Here is a 12,039-nt window from a genome sequence, read left to right as displayed (position 1 = left end):
TTGGATTGATTTGTTCTTCCTGTTTTTTCCTGAAGGTGAGACCACCACTCCTCGGGCCATGCTGACAGGCCACGACTATGAGATCACCTGTGCTGCCGTCTGTGCTGAGCTTGGCCTGGTGCTAAGTGGTTCGAAAGGTAAACCTGTGGTGCCTTCATAAAATGCATGCATTTTTTGAGTTTTCTAGTTAACAAATTACCAAAGATGAATTTGGTACTTTTTTCTCTAAAAATGAATGCTGTCTGTTGTGGTAGCCATGAGCCACGCAGGACTATTCAGCCGAAATAAAAAGTTCAGCTCCTTGGTGGCACTAGCTACATTTTAGGTGCTCGGTAGTGACACACGGTGGTTACTGTGCTTGGCAGCACAGATACGAAACATTTCCATCATCGCAGAAAGTTCCGTTTCACAGCATTGCTCTAAAGAGGGAGGCAGGAACAAGGAACGTCTTCGTGTGTTTATTCTTCTGGACGGTGGGCTGGTTCTGTCTCACACCTGGGTGGAAGCTCCTGACCTCGTCTATTTCAACTTGCAAATCTCAGAAGAAGGCCGGACCCAGGACAGCACTGGGAACGGCGTGGAGATACTCCACTGGTCCATGGGAGGTTTGCCCTGGTGAAGGTCAACAGGCATTTAGGCCGCTGATACTAAACACGTTTTCAGAGAGCACACGCAACTCAGGATGTGACTGGGAGCAGAGCTCTTCCTGATTCATTGCTTATTCCATGGTAATAGACAGTCCAGCTCTCTGTGTCCCTGCCCTCAACTAAAGGTCTAGAACACAGGAAAAAGTCTTGCAATCTCCTATCTTTTAGGCTTATCTGAAAGGGAGTACTTGTGTCGCTTTATCTGTATCTTGAACTATAATGCTTAGGCTAGCTAACAACTAATTAAATATTCAAAGATTGAATTAAAAATTTTAGTTGGTCAAAATAATGAAATAATAATAATGATAGCAAGAATTCTAAATTACAGTGTTTTTTATGTCTTATACCCAGTGATTTTCTATATCCTGAGCGAACATGTGTTCTTGGACAATATGGGAACCAAACTAGATGTAGAAAATGAACCTATCTTATCACAGGTTGTCCTTGGTTTACATGGTGGTACAGGACCGTAAAAACTTCCATGTAAGCTGAAACCATGCAGTGGATCTTCATAATCAGTAGGAGAAATGATGATTGTTCATGGCCTTTAAAAACTTCTGTCAAAACATTAAAAATTCTCTTAGTTGTATACACACACACACACACACACACACACACATATATAAACATAAAAAAATAGAAATCACATTTACTTAATGCACTGTGATTTAAAACATTAGAAACATTGAGAATTAAATAATTTTTTTCTTTGTGAAAAACTTATCAGGAGGACTTTGTGTAGTGCTTGCCACCTTCCTTTTGTATAACTTCAGGAGCTTGAGGGTTTTCTGTGACCAGGTGCTATTCTCTTTCCTGTTTGGATCAGCTTCCAACATTTTATTATCTGTACTTTCAATGTTCTGAAATACCCCAAAGGGTTCCTTTCATGGGGAGGATTTGCTGGCATCAGTTCTTAGGGAACATCACCATTTTTGTTGTAACCCCTTTCCTCATTTCTGCCCCTAAGTTCACCTTCACTGATGTCCTCTGGATGCCTACCACCCAGGGCTCAGCAATGCCCACATCCCCGCAGTCAGCGCTTTCCTCCAGAGCCCCATTTATACTCCATTCACATTTCTCGCTTAGCTTTACCCCTGTCCATTTCCTTAGCGCAGTCTCACCTCTCTTGGCCAATACCCTCTTCTGATGATCTGTTTTTGTCAAATGTCACGTGGGTTCACCCCTGGAGAGGAGGAGGTACCAACTGCACAATTGGCCATGTGTGCGTGAACAAGTAGCACGCGTGCAGGGACCGCTCCGGACAGCCTGGAAAGAGGTGACACGGTTGGTCACTGATATGATGCACACCTGCTATGTACATAGTGATTTATAGACTGAGGAGCTCTTGCCAAGTGTGAACTTAACAGTCACGGTGATAACTGACATTTGAGCCGTGCTGTTGAGGGCTGGTGTCAGTTAAAGACTGATAAGTAACTGAAATGCATGCACGCTGGAATGGTGCAAAGCAAAGAAAGCAAATGCTGAGAACACGAAAAGCTTATGAACTCCCCAAGTGGTCAAGAAAAAGCTGAGTGCCGTATGTGCGGAAGGACGTGCTTTTAGCGGTCACGTGGGGCTGAGGCCTGAGAAACCCCGGAGAGCAGCCCGCATACACTCCACCCCCCTCTTGCTGACCCGGACATCTCGTAGGACTTGCCCGTCACACGGCAGGTCCGGTCACCCGCGCCCTCTCCACTGCGTGTGGTGGGCACTGGGCAGGGATGGAAACGCCCTGCTGTGTGTGTGGGCCCGTGGGTGGCGCCCTGGCCTCGGCAGCCTCCGGGGCTCCGCCTGGGGAGCTGGGAGCGGGGGCTGCCGCCGCTCGCGTGGGGAGCAGCGGGGAAGTGCGGTCAGTTGCCCAGGAGAGGTGGCAGAGGGGTCTCTAGATGAACATGCCTTGGGGGCCAGGCGGTGGCCTGCCAGGGACCTTCTCTCATTGTAAAGCAGTGAGCAGTGGGGCGCCCAAGGCCGAGGACCCAGAAGCCGCCCGAGCGCGCTCCCTGCGCGGGCCCGCGGGGTGGCCGCCATCGGCACGGGAGGCGCGGCGCGGGGCCTCTCTGCGGGTTTGATGGCGGCTCAGCCATCCTGAAAGCTCTTCTAGGATTTGAAATTTGCCCTGCTCTTTTCTGTATTCCTCCTATTTTTATCGTCTCTTGGCATAGTGACTTCCGTAAAGTAACTTCCTCTCTCTTAAGGAGAAGAGGACCTTGTTAGGCTGGAGGAAGGAAAAACAAGGACATGCAAACAGAACAGAGAGATGCCATAGGGGGAGAACAGACCAGACCCCAAGGTCCATGCCTTATATGGGAAGGGGGCAGCTCTCCCTGAATTCCATCCTGATGTGCCAACTATGACCCGGATGTCAGCCTCCTCCCTCTTGGAAGGAGAAAAAGTTTCTAGTTGTCTATTATGTCACCTTTAGCCAATCATACCTCTCCACGCCCCCTAGGATTGCCTGCCCACTCCTCCCCCTCCTAATCCCTTATGAGCCCCCCACCTCCCCAACCGGGTGTGACTTCGCTGGCCTGTGACAAGAAGTCCACAGAACCTCACCCGGGGGTATTTAAATAAATTACCTGGCCCTTTGTTGCCTCTCTTTGCCTGCTTATTCCGGCTAGAATTTATCTTACAGACCTGACACGTGTGACTTGATTTCTCCTCCCCCAAGTGGAAGGTGAGATCTGAGCGGCATACAGAGGAGACTTCACAAAGTAACCTGTGTAAGATACACAATTAATTGTGTAAGGCGTTCTACAACTGCAGTGTGCTGTCATCTGTCTGATCTGCAGTCCAGATTCAGATCACAATTGCTCTCATTAAAAAAATTAATTTTGCCTTTTATTTCTCGCCTTTTCCTAGAAGGCCCGTGTCTCATACATTCCATGAATGGGGACTTGTTGAGGACTTTGGAGGGCCCAGAAAACTGTCTGAAACCGAAACTCATTCAAGCCTCAAGAGAGGGGCATTGTGTGATATTCTATGAGAACGGCAGCTTCTGTACATTCAGCGTGAATGGAAAACTGCAGGCCGCTGTGGAGACGGAGGATAACATCAGGGTGAGTGCGCCGCAGGGGCTTTCTGGACTTTGGCCGCCCCGCAGGTGGCCGAGAGGGGAGGGGGGTCACTGAGGAGACCTCTGGTTCGGCGTCTCCGAGGGCCTCTCCTCCACACCAGAAGATCATTAGGTGGCCCCTGGACGAGGCTCGTGCACCTCGCAGACCGCAGCCTGTCCCGGCTGGGCCGACGGCATGCTCGGCCGGAAAGCTCTGTGCCGAGACCCTTACGGGAGGCCCTGGATGATCCTTCAGCAGAAGAGGTTTTCTTAAAGTCTTGTGAAGTCAACCTGGGTGGCCTTCAAAGGCACTGCTCAGCTTTTTTCATTTTTTAATCTGAGGAAGTTAACTGCACGTTGTTGTTCTCCAAGTACCAAAGCCAGGGAGAGCCTTCAAGTAGAGTGTACCTAAAGCTGGCGCCTCTTGACCCCTGGGCAGATGGACGGCGGCGGTGGGGGGATGGTGGCTGTTCAGGATCAGAATCGCAGTGCAGACTTGACTTCCTTCTGGGTAACAGGACCAAACCCTGCCCAGTACACTGGACCTCAGATCAGGATGTGAACTCGACACCTTCCCCCTCTTGGTGATGCTAGATCTTCCGGGTCTTGCTTCATTTGCAGGCCAGGGCTCCGTAAGTAGGAGAGGTCAGAGCAAAGGGTAAGGGCTGCTCTTCGGAGAGGCCGGTTTTCAAGGTCCTCCTTTTCTCACCGCCCAATGTGCTGGAGCAGGTTAGGGTAAAGTGAGGCTGTGGTGCCCCTGCATTTTCCAGGACGGGGTGGGGAGAAAGTGAACGGGAACAGTGAGGAGGCCCCAGCCTGCCGGGGGCGGGGGAAGGGCCCAGAGGCCTCTGCACTCCGAGTAGCCGCAGGCCGGCGCCTGCCATATTCCTCACTGCTGTTCCCCACCCAGGGCAGCTGAGGGCACATCAAGGCTCCGGTTTCCCGGATGCAGTCTGATCACCCCCTTCTCTCTAGTAACTACTGGGGTCAGGAAGTATTAAAGACCGAAAAACCCTAAGGACAGATTACATGGATGAAATCAAGGGCACTAGCTGCTCCGGTAGCCCGGGACCGATTCCTGACGCAGTGGATGGCTTTCTTCTCCGTCACCCCACCCCTGTGAGTTGCTACATTGCCCTCTGACAGCCTCTGCCACAGAGGCACGCACTCATACTTGGCTTTTATTTTTCCCTTCCTTCTGATACTTTATTTAAACCAAGTACGTATCAGAGGATTTTTGCTTTTATCTTTTTCTTTACAGTAATGATGTTGATAATCTGTCACTTTGAGCTGCAATTATGTTGTCAGCTACAGTAATAAATCTGCAAGATAATTTGAAATCTCTCGCTCGCTAAAACAATACATGTGGCATTTCAGCCAGTACCAAAGGCTCTGGCAGGCTCCTTGCGATAGTAGTAGGGACACTTTCTGCAGACTGTCCATACACACATGCTTTTCCTCTCTGCCCTAGAGCCATCATTTTTTTCCCTCTGTAATCTTTCCCACTGGACTTAAGGCTTAACAATCCGTTGCCTATTCTCAGCACTCCTGCACTTCATCTGCTAACCTGCAACTGTGTGATTAAAGTGAGTTTGCCTAAAACAAGCACAACCTGCCCAAAGCCCCAGAGACCAGCATCTCTCAGCTAACTGCCTCAGCTAGGAAGGAATGAGGGAAACCACAGGCTGGGAATGAGAGACATCACAGAGCAGAAACCTCCAGCTCCATCCTGCTCCAGTCTGAGCCTGTTGTATAAGGGAAACCATGGAAACAAATTAGTCATCAGCTCAGACCAGAAATTAAGTTCCTTTGAAATACCAAGAACCCTGCAGGCAGGCAGGCAGGCAGCCTGGGGAACCTCTGTGCTAATCAAGGCTTCCCACCTGTTTTTATTTAGATGCCAGATTGTTCAGTGGCATTTGGTTAACATATCACAGCACATAAACGAGGCAGTGTTTAGATATCTTAATGAATAACTTAAATTTAAGTGGGCAACCTGTACAGAGCAGTGAATTTATTTTAAAGAGTATAACCACTGTTTCACTCACAAGAACTCAATTCTTTGCTTTTCTTGAGGAAGCTGTGTTGTAGGACGTGATCACCCCCAAAGCCCGCTATAGACTGCTGGTTACCATCTTAAACACCAGCGCGGCCACAGCATTGTCCACAACACTCAGGACTTCAGAGGATGAGATGAACATGTCTCTGGGGCCCTCTTAAAATCTATAGTCTCCACCCGACCTGAATACTGAGGAGACATATTAGAATTAAGAATTATGTGAATTACATGAGTGCTGGTTGGATGGAAAATAGGGTGCCATCCGGTAAACACTGCCCGCTCCCACCTCCGGGGCATTGACGGGTTCCTCGCGAGAAAGGCCAAGAAGCCTTTTCTTCACCTTAGTAGGCACCTAGCTTATTAAAATGTTTTGGATGCTGATAAACGTATAATCCTTAAAGTCCCAGTTTTACTTAATTCCAGACAGAACAAGATTAGAGATTCTTTACCAGAACAAATAGTTAAAGATTAATTATTTTAATTTATGTTTAATATAAACACTTATCTAGTAAAAAACCTCCAGAATAAACTCAAGTGAACCACAGCCATAGGCTAATAGATTTTCATCAGCTGAATTGTGTAAGTGTAACAAACAATTATTTGTCCTAGTCTGCATTGTAATTCCCAGAAGCATCGCCCTAGAGATTTCCATATCTTAAATGAATGGGGGGAAAAGGTACTGATTTTTACTTACATTGAAAAAAATTATACCATTTGTATTTGATTAAATTTAGAGAAAACTTCTTATATGTAACTATCTTCCACACATGGGTTTTTATTTGATGCATTTTTGTGTTGAGTGTTGAGAATAAACTAAGAAACCAGAAGTTTGTATTTACATGAATGAATTGAATGGCTATGAAACAATTCTTTTCTATGATTTTAAAAAAAATTTTGTCAAAGAGTAGGCTAAAGACTTAAGCAGCAGTACTAAAACACTGAGTGCAGAACAGTATAATATGATTTCAGAAGTCAGATTTCTTTCTGGCTTGCCAGCACCATCTCAGTTGTGTATTCCCACATTCACTGTGTCCAGGTAGACGTAAGATGACAAGTGTTTGCAGTAACTTCTAGAACTCCCAATGCCACCTAGCTAAAGAAAGGAAATATCTATATCTTAACAAGCTAGGGAAAGAAGGTTTGGAGGGAAATGGGCAGGAGGAGAGGAGGGGTAATAGGATTAGCTCTTAGAGTAAGGAGGGACCTTTTACATTAGGAGGTGGCAAACTTTTACTGCAAAAGGACATAGTACATACTTTAGGCTTTACAGGCATTATATTCTTTTGCAATTTCTTGTGAAAGTAGCCGTAAACGAATGGGTGTAGCTGTGTTATAGGTTAAATAAACCTTATTTGTGGGCACTGAAATTTGGAATTCATATAATTTTCATGTCATGAAACATTTTTCTTTCAACATTTTTCAACCATTAAAAAATGTAAAAAGTCATACAAAAACAGGCAGAGGTCTGCATTTGGCCCATTTTACAGGACTGAAGAGCAAATGCCATGTCCACCCTTTCTGTTCAGTACCAGCAGGAAGCAGTCAGTCCTGGGCAAGAAGAAAATGCTTAATCACCCTGGAAGTGGTGGTTCTCTACGAAGTCGTCTTCCCAACTACTGTAAAAATCCAGCAGGCCTAGTGAAGGTGCCGAGGCTGTTGGTCATCTCCTGTGAGGCCATAGCCCCAAAGGCAGCATTCTCTTTTGGGGCCTATGAGGCCAGCTAGCCTGTCACTCACCTTGCTTGGTACAAAATGGGCTTAGCATGTCCACAGTACAGCTGAAGAAACGCCCGGAGGCTCCTTGTTTTCATGTGCTGGTTCTACACACTACACCCATTTATATAGTATTTATAGAACTGGAAGTGTTAGCCACCTCCTTAAAAAAAAAATTACGTACTGCCTAACTTTGTCCATTTGATTTCTGAGAAATGGCAGAAGGTTTTTACAACTCAAATTTCCTAAAAACTCTTCAGGCACATGTACATGCTCTCTCCCTGTGCAGCAGCAGCTGGCATTGTGTAGCAGTTCATCAAACACCGGGTGTGGGCCGACATGTCCCTAGAGCCACGGCTCTACTGAATGTTGCTTTGTCTCACAGGCCATCCAGCTGAGCCGCGACGGGCAGTACCTGCTCACAGGAGGAGACAATGGTGTGGTCATGGTCTGGCAGGTGTCTGACCTCAAGCAGCTCTTTGCCTATCCAGGCTGCGATGCCGGCATCCGGGCCATGGCCCTGTCTTACGACCAGAGGTAACACTGATATAGTGGGCGGTATTAAAAATGCAGGAGTCTATTTAAGTGGGCTGATGGGTGGGCTGGGTTGTGAGGGTCACCTGTGTAATCAAAAAAGCCAATGAATATTGGGGTTTCCAAATTACTTTCTTAAAAAGTGTGATTTTTTTTTTCTGATGGCATTGCCACTCTTGGACAAAGGCTGAATTTTTCAGCAATAGAGAGGATTTAAGTAACAGGCTTCAATTACATTGCTGTAAAACTTTTTATATTTCTTAAAGCACCTTTTCTCTTAAATAAGATCCATAACCACGTGTAATGTAAAATGCCCATATCTCTGTCCATGAGGATTCCATTGAGAGGTTTGGCTTATTTCCTAAAACCTCCCAAGTGGTAAATTTGGGGGAGATCATCTTTATCTGGCATCTTATTTCCTCTTAATTATAGTCACTCATTTTAGTTCCTATTTTTTTGTATTGTAACAAATATAAAATTTACCATTTAAGTAATTTTTCAGTGTACAATTCAGTGGCATTAAGTACATTCACATTGTTGTACAGCCATGACCACCATCCCATCTCCAGAGCTGCTTCATAAACATTAAACAAGCTCTGTCCTTCCCTTCCCTCGGCTCCAGCTCACCTCAGTTGCACTGTCTCTATGAGTTTGCCTCTTCATACAGTGGAATATAGTGGAATCATACAATATTTTTCCTTCTATGTCTAGCTTATTTCACATGCTTTTTTCAAAACTTCATGCTGTACATATATCAGAATCTCATTACTTTGTCAACTAAACAGTTGACATTGATTTTGCCACCTTTTGGCTATTGTGAATAATGCTGCTATGGACATACAAATGTCTGTTCAAATCCTTGTTTTCAGTTCTTTTGGGTGCATACCCAGGTGTGAAATAGCTGGGTCATATGGTAATTCTGTTTAACATTTTGAGGATTTGCCAAATTGTTTTCCAGAGTGTGCACCATTTTACCACAGTCCCAGCAATGTACGAGGGTTCCAGTTTCTCCATATCCTCACCAACATCTGTTGTGGATTTTTTTTTTAAGAATAGCTATCTTAGTGGATGTGGTCTCTCATTCTGGTTTTGATTTTGCATTTCTCTAATGGTTAGTGGTGTGACTTTGTACTCCTTAATAATACCCTTTGATGTGCAAGAGTTTTCATCTATTTTTTTTTCTATTATTTATCTATTTTTTTCCATTATTACCTATGCTTTTGGCATATCCAAGAAATCATTGCAAAATTCAATGTGATGAAGCTTTTTCCCTAAGAGTTCTATAGTTTTTAACTGTTTAGTGTTTGATCAATTTTGAATTAATGTTTGCATATGATGGCAGATAAGGGTTCACCTTTACTCTTTTGTGGTGGTTATCAATTTTCCCAGCACTGTTTGTTGAAAAGATCCCTTTTCCCCATCAAATGGTTATGATACCCTTGTGGAACATCATTTGATGATATATTTTGTTATATATGAGTTTATTTCTGGGTACTCTATTCTATTGGCTATGTGCCAGTACCACACTGTTTTGATTACTGTAGCTTTGTAGTAAGTTCTGAAGTCAGGAAGTATGGGACATCTGATTTTGTTCTTCTTCAAGATTGTTTTGGCTATTTAGGGTCCCTTGAGATTCCATATGAATTTTAAGATGAGTTTTTCTACTTCTGCAAAAAATACCTGGATTTTGATAGGGATTGGGTTGACTATAGATGGCTCTGGCTAGTATTATCATTTAATAATATTAAGTCTTCTTATCCATGAACATGAGATGTCCTTACATTTATTTATGTCTAATTTCTTTCAGTAACACTTTGTAGTTCTCAGTATATTAGTTTTTTGCCTCCTTGGTTAAATTTATTCCCGAGGATTTTATTATTTTTGTTGCTGTCTTGTTCCCAATTTCCTTTTTAGATTTTTCATTATTCATGTACAGAGATGCAACTTCTGTGTGTCGATTTTGTGTCCTGCAACTTTGCTGAATTTCATTAATAGTTTTTTGCTTTTGAATCTTTAGGATTTCCTACATATAAGATCATGTCATCTGTAATAGAAATAATTTTGCTCTTCCTTTCCAATTTGGATGTCTTTTCTTTCTTTTTCTTGTCTAATTGCTCTGACTGGGATATCCAGTACTATACTGAATAGTAGTAGTAAAAGTTGGGTGTCTTTGTCTTATTTCTGATCATAGGGGAAATGCTTGGTCTTTCACCATTGAGTATGATGTTGGCTATGGGTTTTTCAGAAATACCTGTTATCATGTTGAGCTACTTTTCCTTCTATCCCTAGTTTGAGTGTCTTTACCATGAAAGGATGTTGAATTTTGTCAAACACCTCTTCATTGACCGAGATGATCCATGTAGGTTTTGTTAATTCTGTTAATGTGGTATATAGTACATTGATTATTGTATATTGAACTAGCCTTATATTCCAAGAATAAATCCCTCTTGGTCATGGTCAATAAATCCTTTACTATGCTGTTGAATTCAGTTTGCTAATATTTGTTGAAGGTCTTTATGTCTGTATTCATGAGGGATATTGGTCCGTAATTTTCTTTCAATGTCTTTGGTGGTATGCTGACCTCATTGACCAACTCAGGAACTCAGGAATTATTAGCTTCTCTTTTTGTTTTAAGAATTCAAGTTGGTGTTAACCCTCCTTTAAATGTTTAGTAGAATTCACCAATGAAGCCATTTGGCACAGGTATTTTCTTTATTAGATGGTTTTTAATTACTAATTCAGTCTCCTTACCAGTCATAATTCTATTTGGATTTTTCTATTTTTTTCATGATTCAGTTTAGTATGTGTTTCTAAGAATTTGCCTATTTTTCCTAGGTTATCCATACAGTTGTTCCTAGTATTCTTTTATAATCCACTTTATAATTTTAGTAATTTGAGTTCTTTTTCTTAATCTAGCTAAAGATATCAATTTTGCTGACTTTTCTCTATTGTTTTTCTGTCGTCTATCTGCATGTCAATCTTTATTTCCTTCTTCCTGTTAACTTTGGGTTTAGTTTGCTCTCCTTTTTCTAGTTCCTTAAGGTGTGCAAATTAGATCTTTCTTCTTTTTTAATATATGTGTTTACAGCTGTAATTGTCCCTCTTAGCCCTGCATTCTTTGCATCCTGTTAGTGTTTTTGTTTTCATTTGTCTCAGGATGTTTGGTAATTTTCCTTTTTTTTTTCTGGTTGTTCAGCACATTATTGAAAGTGGCATATTGAATTCTCCAACCAGGATTGTAGAATTGCTCATCTTTCCCTTCAATATTGTCAGTGTTGGCTCTATATATCTTGGGGGCTTTGCTGTTTGGTGCATACATGTTGACCTTTTTATTGGCATACTGTGTCCTTTGTTTCTTGTAACGGATATTGACATAAAGCCTATTTTGTCTGATATTACTATAGCTATTCCAGCTCTTATTATCTTCATGGGATATCTTTTTCCATATTTTCACTTTCAGACTGTGTTTAGATTTAAAGCAAGTCTCTTGTAGGCAGCAGCATAGTTTGATCATGTATTTTTTTTTAACCCATTCTACCAGTCTCTGCATTTTGTTTGGAAAGTTCGATCCCTTTATATTTAAAGTGATTACCAATAAGGGAAGACTGTGTCATTTTACTATTTCTTCCTGTATGTCTTAAAGTGTTTTTGTCCCTCATTTCCTTACTTCATTCTTTTGTGTTTAGTTGATTTCTTATGCTGATACATTTTAGTATATTGATACGAGGTACTAGGAATGATACTAAATATGACTTCTAAGGCCTGATCCTAACCAAACCATACAGAGAAAGATCTAAAATAATAGGCTTCACTGAACAGCTCATCTTCCTGCTGTCCATGTCTTCCCTGCAGTTCTTGTCTTTAGTGATCATTTCAGTGACTCATTGTTAGGGGCATGATGATGGACATAGTCTTCTGTGGAACCCAGCCCAAATACGGTCAGCCATATGCATGCTTACCCTCCACCGACTCTGTGCCTGTCACGGAGCTTACTTGATTTTGTGTGCTTCATCCAGCAGCAGTTACATAATAGA

At 43.0% G+C, this 12,039-nt stretch overlaps 1 protein-coding gene across 2 annotated transcripts in view; it reads left to right on the top strand.

Annotated features, from left to right (window-relative positions):
• The window catches only part of LRBA (LPS responsive beige-like anchor protein), a 760,266-nt gene that overhangs the window by 746,760 nt on the left and 1,467 nt on the right, over positions 1-12,039 (top strand). For both annotated transcript variants that reach the window (XM_036887834.2, XM_057493634.1), the window contains 3 exons: positions 36-137; positions 3,507-3,703; positions 7,857-8,008. In XM_036887834.2, the coding sequence (XP_036743729.2) occupies positions 36-137; positions 3,507-3,703; positions 7,857-8,008 (451 nt within the window). The remainder of the gene's footprint in view (positions 1-35; positions 138-3,506; positions 3,704-7,856; positions 8,009-12,039) is intronic.

This window comes from Manis pentadactyla, chromosome 1 (assembly GCF_030020395.1).
Source record: "Manis pentadactyla isolate mManPen7 chromosome 1, mManPen7.hap1, whole genome shotgun sequence".
In the NCBI taxonomy this organism is placed as follows: Eukaryota; Metazoa; Chordata; class Mammalia; order Pholidota; family Manidae; genus Manis; species Manis pentadactyla.
The sequence above is the reverse complement of the archived record's forward strand: the minus strand, read 5'-3'. Positions and strand labels throughout refer to the sequence as shown.